Source organism: Herpailurus yagouaroundi, unplaced genomic scaffold (assembly GCF_014898765.1).
Source record: "Herpailurus yagouaroundi ecotype Mexico unplaced genomic scaffold, PumYag 29, whole genome shotgun sequence".
In the NCBI taxonomy this organism is placed as follows: Eukaryota; Metazoa; Chordata; class Mammalia; order Carnivora; family Felidae; genus Herpailurus; species Herpailurus yagouaroundi.
Genome location: NW_024412377.1, coordinates 65,991,183 through 66,009,294, shown reverse-complemented (window position 1 = coordinate 66,009,294; position 18,112 = coordinate 65,991,183). Strand labels below are relative to the sequence as shown.

The following is an 18,112-nucleotide window of genomic DNA, read 5'->3' as shown; positions in this document are numbered from 1 at the left end:
TTCAGACCATAGGAGTGGTCATAGTGATACCCCAAGGTTCTATGTATTCAAGAAGACCAATTTGGGGAAAAACAGCTTTGTGGCCAACAGCTGTACTGCAGCCTGAGATTCCCATTTCCTTTCTGGTAGAGAAGACCCAAGGTATGAACCTACTTTCTCCCCACCCACCCCTTGGCCTACCAATTCAAGGATAGACTCTACGGTCTGGCTGCCACCTTTCCCATTATATATCCCCACCTACACATATCTTCTTTAGGTCTTTGGAGCTGCATCCCATTCCATGAAGGTGCCTTGTGCTCCATGATTTTGTACATGATCTTCTCTTTGTCAAGGATCACCTCTGCCAGCATACTGCTATTCTTCCTTCAAGGCTTAGCTTTCTCAACTTGCCCTGCCCACTCTAGAACAGAGTTAGTCTCTTCCTCTTGTGTTCCCACATTGCCTCTTGCACATTAGTACTTCAACATTTTAATGTTGATTTATTTATTTTGAGAGAGAGTGTGTGTGTGAGTTGGGGAGAGGCAGAGAGAGGGAAAGAAAGAATCCTATGCAGGCTCCATGCTGCCAGTGCAGAGCCCAATGGAGAGCTCGATCCCACGAGTCTGGAGATCACAACTGAGGCTGAAATCAAGAGTTGACACAACTGACTGAGCTACCCATCTGCCCCAGTACTACATTTTGGAAAATTGTCTATTGTACTGTACATTTCTCATGCTAGGCTCTTCCATCTTTCCAGGGGTAAGCCATCAACTCAAAACTGAGACTCTGAGTGTTTGTAAAGTGGACGGAGCTCCCAGCATTACAGAGGGGATGTCCCAGGGTCCTTGACCTAGTTCAGGGCTCCAGTTTCCTGCTTCATCTTGCTTAAGTTTGCACCATAGCCCTGCCTGTGCTGGGCTTCTCTTAAGGCAGACTCAGAAGGAAGTGCACCTCCCTGAATTAACTGATGTTCAGTTAGTGGTGGCCAAGGAAGAGGGTGGGACATTACAACTCAGGTGACTTGTGAGTTTCATTTCACAGTTCAGTGGGATGCCTCACATTGAGAGAGAAGAGCTGACGCCCGAGGAAAGTGACCAACTGCTTCTCCCAGGTAAGAGCCTCTTCTAATTCCTGCTTGCTTTAGCCCCAGTCCCTTGTCCTCATCTCTCCAGCTTGGCCCATGCTAGGGGAGTGGAGGCTGGAACGACTAAGCCAGATGTCCTCAGTGGTAGCTCCCATCCTTGGCAGGGATCCGTGGATACTTTTCAGAAGGAAGTCTCACCTCATGTAGCTGATTCAGCTGAGTTAAGCTAAGAGGCCAACAGTTACTCAAACATGTGCAGACCTTGGCTGGGTTCTGGGAATCTAGGAATGTGGAAGAAATGTCCCTCCCCACTGGGCTCAGCTGGAAGAGACAAACAGGGATACATTTACTGGGAGTGTAAACACTGAGATTTATTGAGGGGAATCTTCACAGTCTTTGGCATGTAGAAATATGGAATAGATATCAAACAGAAGAGTGAATGAGTAAGAGAGTGAATATATGATTGAATTAGCTGGGAGTGAGTGAATGAATGTTTGAGTTAGCTGAGCCTCAAAAGGGGAGTGAAAGCTCACCCCGTGTGTAACCCTTGGCCCTTTACTAAGATTATAATTGCCTTAGTTATCCCATTTTATTCTTGAAACAAACTTGTAACATACGTGGAGTTAACATTCCCATTTGACAGATTTTGGAAATTAGGTATATGTTACTTTGAGGAAATTTGTTAGAAACTCATTTCTTAGTTCTCCAAATAAGGACCCCACCCCCAACCCCCAAATTTTTCAAAGCTGTATTAGCACCTACCTATGCCAAATCTTGTGCTGGGCTGAAGATGTAAATGACTCAGACACAGTACTTCCAGAGTCAAGGAATACCGTGAATGAAGGCTGGACAGCAGGAGACAGGGTGAAGCTTGTAGTAAGTGTGGCTGGACTATGAGTGGGAGTAGCAAGAGAGAAAGCTTGGGGCATGCAATGCTGTGATAAAGAGTTTTAGACTTTTTTTTTTTTTTTTTTTTTTTTTCCTGCAGTGGGAACATCAAAATGTGAAGGTTTACCTCCTTAAGGGAGATAGGGCTGGGAAATGGCATTTTTGCATAGTCTGGTGATATGTTGGTAGTTGGTAAAGCAGGGAGATATACAAATTGGAGCAGAAGTATCAGTTAGGAGGTTGTTGGAATAATCAGATGGGAATAGGGTCTGGGCAATGGCAGTGGGAACCAGGAGGAGGGGATACATGGGAGAACTCTTTCCATTTTTAGCTCTTTCAGCGTAAGACCTGATTGCATAGAGGAAGTGAGGGTCAAGGATGTAGACAGGCACCTGAATAGCTGTGAGAGTGAGCAACCTTAATGCCTCCAGCCAATGTGGAGGACAGGAAAAGTTTCATAGGGAAAAGTGAAGGAGAAAATGAATGTGTCTTTGACTACTGAGTTTGAGGAGCCTCTCTATCATCTGGACAGTAATGTCTAACAGACCATTAGAATTTGGGATTTGGTTCAGGACAGGGGTAGATTTAGGAGCCCTTGCACATAGGCCTCAATCAAACCTTGCAGATGATACAAAGGGAGTGTGGGGAAGAGGGCTATGGCCAGAAATGGGGGGTGTTGTTTAAGGGGAGAGGAGAGAAGAAGTTATGAAGACTATGAGAGACTCAGGAAGGAGGCCCAGGAAAGACTGGCTGTCAAAGCCAAGGGACAAGAGAATTTTACAGTGAAAAGAATGCTCATGGCTTTGCATGACTGAGAGAGGACAGTAAGGGTGGGGACTGAGGAAAAGGTTGGGATTGGGCAGTCAGGAGATCCTAGGTGATCAGTAGGAGGGCAAATTCATGGGCATCATGGGGGTGGAAGATGGGGAGGGGTTGCAGGGATGGAAAAGTATCTTTCCTGAAGCTTTGCTGTTATAGGAAGAGAGGTAGAGTAATTCAGTGGACAGATGCCTTCTGCTCATCTTGGGGCCTCCACTGCATTTTCCCTTTTTCTTAACCCTGAAAGGCACCTGAATCACCAAAAGCTCCCTTGGGAACTTCTTGGAACACCAATACCACCTCTAGCTTGAATTAGCAAAGTACCAAACATCTCTACAGTCCTTTACAGTGTGCAAAGGGCTTTCAGATTCATTAACTCCTTTAATCCTCACAAGAACTGAATTTTTGTCCTGTCATAGAAGAGGAGATTGAGGCTCATAGAGTTTCAATTCAGATTCATCTAAATAAATCTGAAGGCACACCCTGAGCAAGGTTCTTTTGCTCTCATTATTTCATTTGTGCCACATAGCCCTTTGACATATATTGGTCCCCATTTGGCAGATGAAGAAAATTAGGCCTCCAGATTAGAGACCTGGTGCTGCTGCTTTGTGAAGAGCTGGGTCCTCGACTCTGAGCACAGGGCTATTTCCATTCTGCATCACTATACTTCCAAAACCCACCCATGAGCTGATGTTTGTGTTACACATTAAATTTCCTGAAGGAAAAAAAAATCCCAAAACTAACTTTATTTATTTATTTATTTATTTCTTTCTTTCTTTATTTATTTATTTTAATGTGTACTTATTTTTGAGAGAGACAGAGCGTGACTGGGAGAGGGGCAGAGAGAGGGAGACACAGAATCCAAAGCAGACTCCAGGCTCCAAGCTGTCAGCACAGAGCCCAATGCAGGACTTGAACTCACAAACCGTTAGATCATGACCTGAGCTAAAGTCAGATGCTTAACTGATTGAGCCACCCAGGCGCCCTTCAAAGCATTTTCTGTCTTACTCCATTCAATTCTTACAAGAACCTTGTGAAGGTAGATGGTAGATATTTCCTCCCATTTTACAGATGAAAAAACTGAATTTCAAAGAAGTCAGAAATGACCTGCCCGAAGTTGTGCCACTAGTGGAACCCCTTTCTAAAGCGCGAACCCATCCCTGTTTAGATCTCCCTTCAAGATGAAGTTTGCTGGGCACCTGGGTGGCTTAGTTGGTTAAGTGTCCAACTCTTGATTTGGGCTCAGGTCATGACCTCACGGTTCGTGAGACTGAGCTCCACATTGGGCTCTGTGCTGACAGTGCAGAGCCTGCTTGGGATTCTCTCTCTCTCCCTCTCTCTGCCCCTCCTCCACTCACCCTCTCTTTCTCTTTCTTAAAATAAACTAAAAAAAAAAAAAAAAAAAAAAAAAAGATGAAATCTGCATGCCTTAGCTAGGCATAAAGGCCATTCTTAGTCCAGCCTGCCTACTTCTCCAGCAAGTCTTTGGCCCCTCCTTACCACACACCCTTTGTTCCAAACCTCTGGAACATCCCTGAAATCCCAAGCACAGTAGCAGGTCCATGTCTGTTACTGCCCATGTCAACTGTATTATGATTGTTGGTAAGGCTCTGAAATCCCTGAGGCCAAAGGCTACATCTCCTTTGTACCCCAACATTTGGCACAGTAGCCATCAGGAATTGTAAATGTATATAAATGACAGAATGAATAAATGGCATTGGGATTAGAAATCAGTCTTCCTAATGCTCTGTTAATATACATGCTTCTGGAAAATGAAGGCCTTCTGGTTGATTACCAAAGGATCCGTTGATGGTCAGAGGTTCTGAGCTCTGCACACAACTTTCTTCCCAGACCCCTTAAGAAGGAAGAAAGTTAAGGTCCATGGCCTCTGAGGGTTTGCAGAGTGTGTGGTTCATGAGGGCTGTCCTTTTCCTTCTATAGGTGGCCGCCCCCCATTGTGGAAACACATGGAATCCATTGGGGCAGTAGGGTTGCAGCAAAGGGAAGGAGTTCCTAGCTGCTCCCAGAAGGGCTTGCCTTGCCCCTCAGACAGCTCTGAGCTGGTAAGTGCAGCACTGGGTTTCTGTCTCATGCCTATTCAAGGCTGTCAAGGGCAGGATCAGCTGAATATGCAGTGGGGCCATGGGCTCACAGCCATGCAGCCTTTTCTAGTTAACCAAGCCTTTCAGATCTGATCTGGTAACTACCTCTTCTGTGGCTCCACACAACAGCAAGGTGGGGATTATCTTTTCATCTTACAGCTGAGGAAGAGGGGACTTAGAGAGGTGAAGTGATTTGAGTTTTAGTTGAGCTAAACAGGAGCTTCAGCTGAGGTGTTTCAGTTCCAAAGGCATTGCTTTTGCCACCTTGCTACATAGGCGCTGTCCCTGCCCTGATGGGTTGGCATAGTCTAGAAAGGACCATCTTGGGGTTTTCTGGTAGAAAGTTGCATTTTTAAGGCACTTCCTTCTCCTATTTCTTTAGTTACTCCTGCATGTCTTCCTCCCTTCAACATGGCCACTGCAATCAGGCACACAGAGATGATTGCAGGGCTGAACTCAATGTAGAGGTTATTCTGCAGCATAGTCCATAAGCCTCAGGTTATCTCAGACTGAGTTTCTCTTTTCTGTCATCTGTCTTTTTTTTTTAAGTTTATTTATTTTGAGAGAGACAGAGACAGAGAGAGCAAGTGGGGGAGGGGCAGCGAGAGGGGTGTAGAGAGAATTGCAAGCAGAGCTGGACTCAGAGCTCAAACTCACAAGCCATAGATCATTACCCAAGCTGAAACCAAGAGTCAGACACTTAACTAACCAAGCCACTCAGGCACCCTTCTTTTCTGTCATCTTGACCAAGATTTAGAAACCCTTGCATATCACACCGTCAAGCAGGAAACACTTGTGTAAGTCATTTCATATCTGTTAGTCTGTTTCCTCATCAGTAAAATGGAGGAAAATAAAGTCTAATCCTCCCACCCCCTTGGAGGATTAAGTGAACTAATGGAGATAAAGGACCTGCACATAGGAGGCCTCCGTGAAAGGGTTCTTGAGTTGTTCCCTGCAGTTTCTTTAGTTTTCTAGCTTATTCTGACATCTGCTGGACTTGGCTTGTTGCCTAAACTGTGAGGGCATCACCCCTCACTGCATTTCATGATCCCACTTCACCTTTGTCCAGTCTCTGCTCCAGACCATGCTATCAACGTTTCCCTAGTACACAACTCATGGCTGGGCCACAGAAGTGAGCAATGACATGGCCCCTGGCATGGGGGACTCAGGCCTTCTGAGTATTATTATCCTCTTGGCCATATTCCAGGGCCACACAGCCAGGAAGTGGCAGAACAAGGACTCAGATGTAAGTTTTCTCATCCTTTGGAGTTTCTTCGCAGCAACCTTCATCAGCTTTGAGTTCTTTTGAGGTGAAATTGCTAGTTTTTATAAGGTTTCACATTCATATGGAAACCCCTCTTCGGTCAGTTCTGGGCTCAAATCCCACTCTGTCCCTTAATAGCTGCTTGGGTTACGCAGATGACTATCCCTCTCTGAGCTTCAGTTTCATCATTTGTAACACATGAACAACCCCTCCTGGTGTACATGGCTGCTAGAAGCATCCCCTATAATCTAAACACGGAACTGAACATCTGGCACTCCAGGTAGGATCATTTGCCTCCTTAGGAATCTGTTTTCCATTCTCTTCTTAAGCAGAGGTGGGAGCAACTCGCCTGCATCTCCCTCACTGAACATCCTTTCCTCCTTGGCTCTCCCTGCCTCCTTATTCATATGCCTGGTGGTTACTTTACAGATATGGGTCCAGCGTGGGGCACTGGAATGGAATTCTTGTGGGACAGGTGGTGAGGACCTGGGAAAGGCTCAGGCCAGGAGACTAGAAAATAGAGTCACGGGTTGGAACTCTCCAGCAAACCTAGGAGGGCTCCTCGTGTCTCTTTTTTTTTTTTAATTTTTTTTTAATGTTTATTTATTTTTGAGACAGAGAGACACAGAGCATGAATGGGGGAGGGGCAGAGAGAGAGAGGGAGACACAGAATCAGAAGCAGGCTCCAGGCTCTGAGCCATCAGCCCAGAGCCTGACGCGGGGCTGGAACTCACGAACCGTGAGATCGTGACCTGAGCTGAAGTCGGACGCTCAACCGACTGAACCACCCAGGCGCCCCTGCTGGTGTCTCTTTGAAGGACAGGCCGGAGAGTCATCTGGGGGAGGTTTCCACATACAGATGAGGTACTGGGGTCCTCTTAAACTCCCCCACAGTAGCCTGATGGAAAAGAACCTGGGGTGTCCTATTCTCTGCTTTTTGCCTGCCTACCTCTCCCATCACTTTGATTCATCCCTAGCCCAGCCTTCCCCCCAATTCATCCCCTCACTCTGAAGAAAATCCCTTTATCCTCTTCTCCAGATCTTCAAATGGCTTGTTCCCTTCCTTCATTTAGGTCACCTCCTCAGGGAGAACTTCCCAGACCAATATCCAAAAATACCTTTTCCTCCCCTGGTCACTCTCAAACTTCTATTCCTGCCTTAAAAAAAAAATCTACCATTTCTACCAGAATATATGTTTATTTGCTTATTTTCTGCATCTGTGCTGAAATCTGAGCTTCACAAGAACAGAACTCAGCTGGTTATGCAACATATAGTGCTTAGAATAGTGTTGGGCATGTAGTAGGGGCTCTATCGATGTCTGTGGGAAGGATGGCTGACTGATGGCTGATGACTGATGGCCAATTGTCCTCCATGGTGTAGCCTCCAAATTTTCCTGGGCCGGGCTTACTTAGGTTCCAGAGTCAAATGGATTAAGAACCTGAACTTGAGATTCATTCACACATTTTGTTCATTTGCTCATTCAATGACAATTCACTGAGCAGCTCACCTCTGGGTATTGGGGAGCCAGAGTGAGTCAGGGGTACGACAGGAGAGAGGCCTCACTAAACCCTGAATTGAAAGAAGCGGAAGGGGCAGGGGACACAGGGATCTGAGAAGGAGCTACCAGAGAATGGAGCAGGAGGAGGAAGTGTGTGGGTCTCCCCTCTAAGAAGGAACCTTCTAAGAATGCAGGAATGTAGTATAAGCTGCAGGCTATAAAAGAGAGCCAAGGGATGTGAAGAGGTGAGGAGTGGGGCTGAGCAGGTGTTGGGGAGACCAGCAAGGCTCAGAAAGAGCTCAGGAAGGGCTCTAGTCAGCTTCTGGGAAAGTCAAGGGAGGTGCTGGTCTGTACTGGCAAGAAGAGGAGGTGTGAGCCAGGCAGGACCGTCCTGATTGGAGTGAGAGAGCTTGGCTAGGTTAACAGGGCTCTTGCCCAGATGTTAGCCTGTTTCTCCCCAGGTGCTGGAATGCCTACAGCAATTCAAGGTAACACAGACACAGCTGCAGCAGATCCAAACCAGCCTCCTGGGCTCTATGGAGCAGGCACTAGGGGGGCAGGCCAGCCCTGCTTCCGCTGTCCGGATGCTGCCCACATATGTGGGGTCCACCCCACATGGCACTGGTGGGTGACATAGACTAAGATGGGTGGGCAGGCCTGGGGAGAGTGTTCTGATCTGGGGAAGGGAGAAGTTCCTTATCCCTCTTCCCATTAAGGTTCCCAACTCTAAGCTCTCTTAATGAGACTTTACAGTCCTTGGGGATGTTTCTGGGAGGCAGAGGGCTTGTCTTGCCAGCTCATGCCTTTCTGTGACCTTTCTGCCCCAGAGCAAGGAGATTTTTTGGTGCTGGAGCTGGGGGCCACAGGGGCCTCACTGCGTGTTCTGTGGGTGACCCTGATGGGCACTGAAGGACACAGGATGGAGCCCCGGAGCCAGGAGTTTGTGATCCCCCCAGAGGTGATGCTGGGTCCTGGTCAGCAGGTGAGAGGTCACTGCCCAGTCTCTGGGGCTTGGCTGGGTGGCCAGGGCTCTGGTAGGCAGATCTGAGACCCCAACCTGTTCCACAGCTCTTTGACTTTGCTGCCCACTGCCTGTCTGAGTTCCTGGATGCATTCCCTGTGAGCACTCAGGATCTGCAGCTTGGGTTCAGCTTCTCCTTCCCTTGTCACCAGACAGGACTGGACAGGGTGAGGCAGAGTGGGCATGGGAACATTGGGTGGAGGAACCACAACCCTATGAAGGTTGCTGGGGAGTGACCCAGCTTTCCTGCCCCCAGAGCACCCTCATTTCCTGGACCAAAGGTTTTAGGTGCAGTGGTGTGGAAGGCCACGACGTGGTCCAGTTACTACGAGATGCCATCAAGAGGCAGGGGGTGAGTAGAGGCAAGGGCAATGGGAGGGCAGCTTGTGTGGCCTGGGCCTGGGCCCAGCATACATAGGCTGTGCCTGTGCTCCTGGGAAGGCCTGCTTTCCTTTTCTGTTTATATCCTTTATCCAGTTTAACTCTGGGGTGAATGTTGCTACCATTCCCATTTTATAGGTAAGGGGGCTGAGGCTAGGAAAGGTCAAAAAATTTTCAGGACTGTAGGAGAAAACAAGGATGAAAAGACTTGACCCTGTCCTCAAGGACTTCACAGTCTAGTGGGAAAGCATTTTGACAAAAGATTGTCCCTGTCAAGGAGGTGGTTCCAATGACTCCGGTAGCACTGGGAAAGGTACACCAGGACCTGGGCAGGGATTTGAAGGAGGAATTCTCCAGGTGTATAAGCTAGGCCTGGGGTGGAAGGTCTGGTTTCAGGGAAGAGTATGTGCAAAAGCCTGGATGCCTGAGAAAGGTGGATCTGAATTCATGTGACTAAATACAGTGGTGCTAGTGGATGGTAGTCAGGGCTGGGAGGAGCAGGCTTGGGAAGTCAGGCCAAGATGAGGATGAGCAAGCCAGGTGCCAACAGTGCAGTTTTCCAGATGCCATGCTTGCTCACCCTCATCTTGGTCCTGTGGGGAGTGCTGGTGTTCTGGGGGTGATGGCTGAGGTTGAAGCCTTTGAGAGTCCCAGGACCCGAGCTGGGGGTGGAAGAGCCAAGGGGAAGTGTGGAATGGGAGGAAAATCCTCTAGGTGGGATGGCCTAGAATATATGTGTGGGCATGAGCACACATATTTCATAGACTCTGAGAACCTCCATCAAAGCCAGGACCCCTCCGTCAAACCAAGGCCCTAGGCTTGCCCATCCCCCCGGTTCCCCACTCTACCTACATAGGTAGAGCCCTGACCTCTGCCCTCTCCATTGTCCAGGCCTACAGCATCAATGTGGTTGCCGTGGTGAATGACACAGTGGGCACCATGATGGGCTGCGAGCCAGGGGTTGGGCCTTGTGAGGTCGGGCTTGTTGTAGGTGAGCCGTGGGCCATTTGTGATGATGGGTAGAGGGCACAGCTACCTGATGGGCAGGTCCTGATGGAGTCATCCCTGCCAGACACTGGCACCAATGCATGTTACATGGAGGAGGCAAGGCATGTGGCGGTGCTGGATGAGGACCGGGGTCGTGTCTGCGTCAGCGTTGAGTGGGGCTCCTTCGGCGATGATGAAGCCCTGGGACCAGTGCTGACCACATTTGACCATGCCTTGGACCGAGAGTCCCTGAATCCTGGTGCCCAAAGGTGGCCTGATCTTCTGCTCTAGAGCTTACCATTCTTCTGTTCCCTTCCTCACTGCTATCCCTGAACTCAGGACCCTCCCTCTTGTTTGCTCATAGGGTTTCCAGGTTGCAACCTGGGGGGCCCTGGCCAGGCTCAAAGAATTAAGGGCTTAAGATTCTAGAACCCAGAGTTTTCAACACTTAGCCCTCCCTTATTCCTGACAGGTGTTCCCTGCCCTCTTTTGGGTCCTGCCACCCTCCAGGAGCCCCTCTGAACCCAACTTAAGTCAGAGGGGGCAGCAAAATCTGGATAAACACCCACCTATCTCCTGGAAGGCCATTTGCTTCTAGAACCTCCAGTCTGGGGACCCTAAAGAAAATGATCCTTCTTTTGGGGCTCTTAGAGGTGGGGCCAGGTGGGCTGAGGGCTTAAGTAAGGCTCTGTCCAGCCATACTTCCTACCTATAGGTTTGAGAAGATGATTGGGGGCTTGTACCTGGGTGAACTGGTGAGGCTTGTGTTGGCTCACCTGGCCCAGCGAGGAGCCCTCTTTGGCGGCTGCACCTCCCCTGCCCTGTTGAGCCGAGGCAGCATTCTCCTACAGCATGTGACTGAGATGGAGGAGTAAGTAGGGGAAGTGAGTGGGCTTAGACAAGGGGCTTCTTGGCTTGGGAGAGGGAAGGATGCTCTGTCCCCCAGGTAGCTCTGGGGCTGGGGGTGGGTAGGGAGCTTCCAGGCTATTGAGTCCCAGTACGCTGTGTCCCTCCAGCCCCTTGGCCGGGGCAGCCCGTGTGCATGCTATCCTGCAGGACTTGGGCCTGAGCGTGGGAGCCTCGGATGCTGAGCTTGTGCGGTACGTGTGCACAGCCGTGTTTACTCGGGCTGCCCGGCTCTGTGCTGCTGCCCTGGCTGCTGTTCTCTCCCGCCTCCAACACAGCCGGGAGCAGCAGATGCTTCAGATCGCTGTGGCCACCGGAGGCCGAGTGTTTGAGCGACATCCCAGGTATGGGAAAAACACACAATCCTGTGTGAGCAGGTAGCAAGAACATGTGTGTGTTTTCCATAGAGACCCAGAGGGTACTCTGTGGTAGCATGGGTGCCAGGCAGTGGGTACAAGTGGCACTCAAGCAGAGTGAGGTCAGATGGGGACTAAGGGAAGCCAGAGGAAGTCACGGGAGAGAAAAGATGCTTCTCTTTGGGTGTGCAAGGGAGGGGTCTCTGGGGGCACTGGGAGCAATGGAGACACTGGGCATATGGTTGGTTCACAGATGGATTTAGAATTGAAGGGATCTGGAGTGATGGGGCTCAGGGCTTCAGCAAGCCCTGGGGTTCAGGTTCAGGTGCCAAGCCAGGTATGCTTGCTATGTGTCTGTGTAGTTTCCTCAGCATCCTGCAGGAGACCGTGATGCTCCTGGTCCCTGAATGTGACGTCTCCTTCATTCCCTCTGTGGACGGGGGCGGCCGGGGCGTGGCAATGGTGACTGCTGTGGCTGCCCGCCTGGCTGCTCACCGACGCCTGCTGGAAGAGACCCTGGCACCATTCCGGTTGAACCGTGAACAGCTGGCAGCAGTGCAGGCACAGATGCAGGAGGCCATGGCCAAGGGGCTCCAAGGGGAGGCCTCATCCCTCCGAATGCTGCCCACTTATGTACGGGCCACGCCTGATGGCAGTGGTGAGGACCTGGCCTAAGTGTGGGGCTGGGTTATGGGTTCCTGGAGGTCATAGCATGTGCTGAAGTCGAACCACCAGCTTTGTCCTGGCACTGAGGGTCTCTGTCCCACAGAGCGTGGGGACTTCCTGGCCCTGGACCTTGGGGGCACCAACTTCCGGGTCCTCCTGGTACGTGTAACTGCAGGAGGTGTGCAGATCACCAGCCAGGTCTACTCCATCCCAGAGTGTGTGGCCCAGGGCTCTGGACAGCAGGTACTCACAGCTTGGACCTGATGTCAAGAATGGGGAAGAGCCAGGATGGGACCACCCTCTGACTTGCCCCGTATCTCAGCTCTTCGACCACATTGTGGACTGCATTGTGGACTTCCAGCAGAAGCAAGGCCTGAGTGGGCAGAGCCTCCCCCTGGGTTTCACCTTCTCCTTCCCATGCAGGCAGCTTGGCCTGGATCAGGTGAGGGAGGGAGGGCCAGGAGAAACCATCCCCAAGGGCTTTCCACCCTCATCCCCTTCATGAAATGGGCAGGAGACCTGGGAGAGGGCTTCAGGTATCCTGGGCTGGAGCTAGGGGTGGGCAGAAGCACTGCTGTGCTGGGCCAGCACTTAGTCCCAGTTTCCCTGGATATGGTGCGTGCAGGTGGAGGAGGTGTGGCCTGGAATCTAGGGCTATAAAGAGGCCTGAGGTGGAAAAGATCATGGATACCCCTGGGGGCTGCCAATGGGCAGGAAAGTGGAGCCAGGTTAGGTCTGGGCACCCGGGAGCAGTGTAGGCCCAGATCAGGGCTGATGAGGGGACACACTGACTGTCTCCCCCACAGCCCTGGTGTACCGATCTAGGGGACCTGCAGGGAAGAGCATTTGTTCCTGTATTTCAAGCGGCTGTGTTGTCCAGTTTCTTTGAATGTCTCCCCTTCCTGGCCTTGCTGTGCCCTGGCTTGGTGTTGGGTGCCTGACTGGAATGGCAGAGCAGCACAGAACTAGACACAGCACCCACTAAGCATCCACCTCTGCATGTCCTTCAACAAGAATGCTGGACTTCTCAGTGCATACATCTGAGGCCTGTCATGGAGACAGCTCCTCCCAGACCTCTGGTCCAAGTTCCCAGGAGTCTCCTCCTCAACAACCCCAACTTCTGCCAGAAAGCCTCCTGTGATCAGGAGCTTGCTGCCCCTAAAGTTGCCCACCACATTCTTCCATGCCTGTGCTCACTGAAAAAGCTCTGCTTTCTCTTCTCCACCCAGCCTTTGTGCAGGTTTCACCTCTGCTCCAGCTTTGACCTCTCTCAGACACCTGCCTCTGTATTTTGCTTTCTTTCACACAGTGGCCCTTTGGAATTGAGCATTCAGCACTGTCTGTCTGCTGGTCTCCTCCACTCTAGGCTAAGCACCCTGGCACCGTTTGATTATTCCTTGTAAGGTGTGAGAAGAAGGTGGGACTCAGGATGCAAAATCAGGCATGCAACAACAAACGAGGTCCTATTCATTTTCTAGAACTGAACTTAATTTCTGTGTTGAGCCCACATTCTTTTGAGGAGTGATAACTTAATGATAATCAATTTGGGGACCTCCTTCCCCAGGTAGGGGTCGCTCCCAACTGCACAGCATCCTTTGTTGTGTACGTGCAGATACTCGGGGAAGTCAGGAGATGCCCAGGCCCCAGCTATGTGGATTCTCTGCCACTTCCTGTCTTGGTTCTTGACACCTTCCTTGACAACTCACCTTCCCCTCCAAGGGGAAGGAGGACAGAGACCTCCTCTGCTGTCAGGTCACTCCAATCTCTACTGTCTCCTCCCTTCCCACACAGGGGAATGGCCCAGGAAGAGGCATAGGACACCTTTCTCAGGAAATTCCAAAACTTCAGTCCCTCACACCCAGCACCCCTTCCCCAGACCAGGGGTCTTTCTCTTGTCTGGGAGCAGGGAAGTTTTGCTGCTACTAATGATCTGTCTTCCCCACATTAACCCTCCTCCTCATTTGCCCTCTCACTCTCTGGTTTCTGGTTTCAATACAATGAGCATAGAACAGTCTGGCTGTGGTTATATAGGAAAAAGGATAAAAGGAAATATTGTTGGGGGAAATGTCAGTTAATAGTTCTAAAATCTCCTGCCCCAAAGATTTTCATAGCTGCTCTGCATGCTCATACTTTGGGCAGAGCTGCCATTTTCTAATAGCAGTAGGCTAACTCCTCCTGCCCCCACCCTCAGAGGAAGCACACTTAGAAATGAATAGTTCTACGCTGCCAAGCCCATCACTAAGTTCACAATTTAAGGCCAATTTCTCACAATAAAGACCTATCTGTCTTGTCTCCTCCCATTCTTCCCAGGTGTCTGGATTCTGGCTTTTCCATTTGTCCTGCACTCATATCTGGAACACACAAGTGTATCTGCTATGGACACGATTCTATCCCTAATTCCTCAATTTCCTTCATCTCAAGTGATTCTTGCTAGTTCTTTCTGAAAGAGCAGAATTTTCTGTCATTTGGACCCCTGAGCCTTCTGTGTCCTCCCTCTTCTCATACATAGCACTCATTTTATCAGCTCGGTTCATTCCAAACCCAATTATGAAGGGCCGTTCCTTCTGGGCAGCCGTCTTAAAACATCCAGACTCTCAGACCATCTGAGCATTCTGGCACTAATAATAGAAGACATAGGTCAGATGGTTATTAATAGCTTTCTTTACACAGGAAGGCCCCTGGAGAGTTAGGAGGGGCAGAGGGCAAGGCCTTCAACCATATGGCAGAGTGGGTATGGGATTCTGTTTGGGGAGAGGGGAAATCGTATGCTTCTGATGGGATGCAGGCTTTGGGGAGGGTGAATGAGATTCCAAGGGGCCTTCACCTTCCTGCCCCACCTTGGTCTCCCACCCTAGGGCATCCTCCTAAACTGGACAAAGGGTTTCAATGCATCAGACTGTGAGGGCCAAGATGTTGTGTGTCTGCTGCGGGAAGCCATTGGGCGAAAACAGGTGAGGAGTCTGCCTCTAGGGATGCTTGGGGCTGTGGCAGGCCTTGAAGGGAGCAAAGGGTCCCTTGCTTCCTGACCCAGAGGGGTGGAGTGGGTGGCTCTCTGCAGTAGAGACCTTTGGGTCCAGCGCTGGTTGCCGTGACGACCACGTTGCCCAGCAACTAGCAGCATCCTTTTGTGTGCAGGCAGTGAAGCTGAATGTGGTTGCCATTGTCAATGACACGGTGGGGACCATGATGTCCTGTGGCTATGAGGATCCCCGTTGTGAGGTCGGCCTCATCGTTGGTGAGGAGGGCCCTGCTTTTTTGTGCTCCTACTGCCTGGTGTTAATTCATTGCTTCCTGTTGATTCCTCAGGTTGGACACTCCCCTGGTCTTGGGGATGTGGCATCTTTCCTGCCTGACCCAACTAGGCCCTGCAACACTCATTTGGACTGGGTGTCTAAACTTTGGTTGTTTAGCCCAGCTCAGCTACTGATTCACAGTCATTTAAGCTCTCTGAGCCTCAGTTTGCCCTTCAGTTAAATGACTCTGAGCTTTAGAGTCATACAGATTTGGGTGGAAATACTAGCTCTGCCACTTCTATCTGTATGACCTTGGCCAAATCACCAGAGACTCAGTTTCCTTCTAAGATGGAGATAATGCCTGTCTCAAGGGTCATGAGGATGAAACAAGAGGCAACAAAGTGTGGGACAATGCTTAGCTCATGGTACATATACAGTGCTTGGAACTGAGTAGAGGCTGTGGGTGGAGGACACAGAATGAGCTGTGGGGGTCCTTCAGGTAGTCCAAGATCCTAAGTCTCTATTAAGCATTTCTCCTCTGGCCAGATAGGGCCTGGATGAAAGGTCAGGAAACCACATAAAGACAGGGGAAATACCTGTCTTCTCAAAACTGACCATGGGGTGCCTGGCTGGCTGTCAGAGGAGCATGTCACTCTTGATCTCAGGATCGTGAGTTAAAGTCCCATGTGGGGTGTAGAGATTACTTAAATGAAAAACAAACAAACAAACAAACTTTAAAACAAACAAACAACTGACCATTTAGTGGGAATTGAGCCCAGAACAGCATGTGGCAGTCAGAGAGAGCTTAATCGGACTCTACACATCAGGGTGACAAGGCCAAGATCAGAAAGGAAGTGATCCCAACATGAATGGGACTTGAAGAGAGAGGGTTGTCTAGGCAGGGGAGGAGGGCTCCCACAGCTCTTTGGGTAGTCTCCCAGAGAAGGAGGTATGTAGTAGCCTCCTTTAAACTGGGAGCTTCTTGAAAATAGAACCTAGCATGGAGAGATGCTCAGGAGAGGTGTGCCCAGATTGCTATGTGAATAAACAACTAGTCAGAGGAATTCCAGGTGGGGCTGACAAGGAGACCACCTGCCTAGAGCTGACCATGTATTGGGGGAGAGGGAGGGGATGTCTTTACCCAGAGTATGCCCTCTGCCTAGAATGCCTTTCCTTTCTGTGCTTCTTGGCTTTAAGGTAAAATCCAAACATCATTTCCTCTCTGTAGCTTTTCCTGACCCTCTAGGCAGGAAGACTCAGTGGTGCTTAAGGCTCCCATGATGCTCTTATTTGCACTTCTACCTGGGTACATACAGGCACTATCAGAGTTATGTGCTTACTGCCCAACCTTTGGCCACTGTAGGGCTCCTCATGTCTTGATTCCTATGTCCCCGGTTCCCAGCCAGAACCTGCTGGTTTCACTAAAGATGTGGAAAGCCAGTGTAGGGAGATTGGGCCTCTCAGTTGCAGGCAGCAGGGGTTGGGAGGCTCCCTCACATATCTCCCAGGGGTGGTCTGGGATAGCTTGGAAGATACAGTGATGGTGGTGCTTGTACGGAAAGTAGTGGAGGCCCAGAGGCCTTGATGCTCCAGGGTCTTCAGAAGGAATGTCAGGAAGGAAGGCATATCAGGATCTGGCACAGGTTGTGAGTGTGGGGAAATGGAGAGGTAAGACATGAACCCAAATTTTGCCATCTCAGTCTGGGAAGGGTTCAGAGGAGTCTTATCCATGTCAGTAAATGGCTTCCACCCTGTCTGGCCTCTCTGCAGGAACTGGCACTAATGCCTGCTACATGGAGGAACTTCGGAATGTGGCAAGTGTGGCTGGGGATTCAGGCCACATGTGCATCAATATGGAGTGGGGAGCCTTTGGGGATGATGGCTCTCTGGGCTTGCTCAGAACCTGCTTTGATGCAAATGTGGACCAGGCATCCATCAACCCTGGCAAGCAGAGGTATGGGCTGGGTTGGAAAGAGGTGGCTGGTGGTGGCTGGCACTGGTTATGGTAGCAGGTGGGGTCTCCTGACCTTTGTGCACCTATGCTTTCTTGCAGTTTTGAGAAGATGATCAGTGGCATGTACCTTGGGGAGATCGTCCGCCACATTCTCTTGCATTTGACCAGCCTTGGAGTTCTCTTCCGGGGCCAGCAGACCCAGCGCCTTCAGACCAGGGACATCTTCAAGACCAAGTTTCTCTCTGAGATTGAAAGGTACCTGAGGCCTGCATTGCCTCCTTCCACCTCCCAAAGGAATCTATCCGCTTATAAAAATTTTGGTTGGTGGGAGGTCCATTCCAGAGGATGGAGATGTCATGAGGTGGGAAAGCTAATGCAGGACTCTGGCTCTCTGTGCTTTCTTCCTTTCTTTCCTCAGTGACAGCCTGGCTCTGAGGCAGGTCCGAGCCATCCTGGAGGATCTGGGACTGCCCCTGACCTCAGATGATGCCCTGATGGTTCTGGAGGTGTGCCAGGCTGTGTCTCAGCGGGCTGCCCAGCTCTGTGGGGCGGGTGTGGCTGCTGTGGTGGAGAAGATCCGTGAGAACCGGGGCCTAGAAGAGTTGACTGTATCCGTGGGGGTGGATGGGACCCTCTACAAGCTGCACCCCCAGTGAGTCTGGGTGCTGGGCTGAGCAGGGAGGCATGGCTGGCTGGGGGTCTGGCTGGCCTGGTCTTACCTCAGCCCCTCTCCTTCACAGCTTCTCCGGCCTGGTGGCAGCCACAGTCAGGGAGCTAGCCCCTCGCTGTGCGGTCACCTTCCTGCAGTCAGAAGATGGGTCTGGCAAAGGTGCAGCCCTGGTCACTGCGGTTGCCTGTCGCCTTGCCCAGATGGACCATGTTTGAAGAAGTCTCCAGGAACTACCCTTGCTGGACCAGGGCCCAGGTCCTACCTGTCCCCAGCTACCCAGGACTCCCAGAATAGCCCAAATGTG

At 50.5% G+C, this 18,112-nt stretch overlaps 1 protein-coding gene across 2 annotated transcripts; it reads left to right on the top strand.

Annotated features, from left to right (window-relative positions):
* The first annotated feature begins 634 nt into the window (after positions 1 to 634).
* On the top strand, positions 635 to 18,023 carry HK3 (hexokinase 3). Of its 2 annotated transcripts, XM_040445991.1 has the most exons (18): positions 4,712 to 4,833; positions 8,096 to 8,258; positions 8,462 to 8,616; positions 8,703 to 8,822; positions 8,912 to 9,007; positions 9,928 to 10,027; positions 10,109 to 10,292; positions 10,739 to 10,894; positions 11,040 to 11,273; positions 11,648 to 11,943; positions 12,055 to 12,194; positions 12,274 to 12,393; positions 14,807 to 14,902; positions 15,087 to 15,186; positions 16,955 to 17,138; positions 17,238 to 17,393; positions 17,557 to 17,790; positions 17,879 to 18,023. In XM_040445991.1, the coding sequence occupies exons 1-18, from the start codon at positions 4,738 to 4,740 to the stop codon at positions 18,021 to 18,023; spliced, it is 2,775 nt and encodes a 924-aa protein (XP_040301925.1). In that variant the 5' UTR covers positions 4,712 to 4,737. The 2 variants fall into 2 exon arrangements, with proteins under 2 accessions (XP_040301936.1, XP_040301925.1); XM_040446002.1 differs by lacking the exons at positions 15,087 to 15,186; positions 17,557 to 17,790; positions 17,879 to 18,023 and adding an exon at positions 635 to 1,090 and having other exon boundaries at positions 17,238 to 17,361.
* The last annotated feature ends 89 nt before the right edge of the window (positions 18,024 to 18,112 follow it).

Bases quoted from the DNA above. Each gene is read 5' to 3' on its own strand.
- HK3 (XM_040445991.1), top strand. From the start codon at position 4,738: ATGGAATCCATTGGGGCAGTAGGGTTGCAGCAAAGGGAAGGAGTTCCT. The intron at 12,394-14,806 runs GTGAGGGAGGGA...CTCCCACCCTAG, and splicing joins GGCAGCTTGGCCTGGATCAG to GGCATCCTCCTAAACTGGAC. The intron at 17,791-17,878 runs GTGAGTCTGGGT...TCTCCTTCACAG, and splicing joins CTCTACAAGCTGCACCCCCA to CTTCTCCGGCCTGGTGGCAG.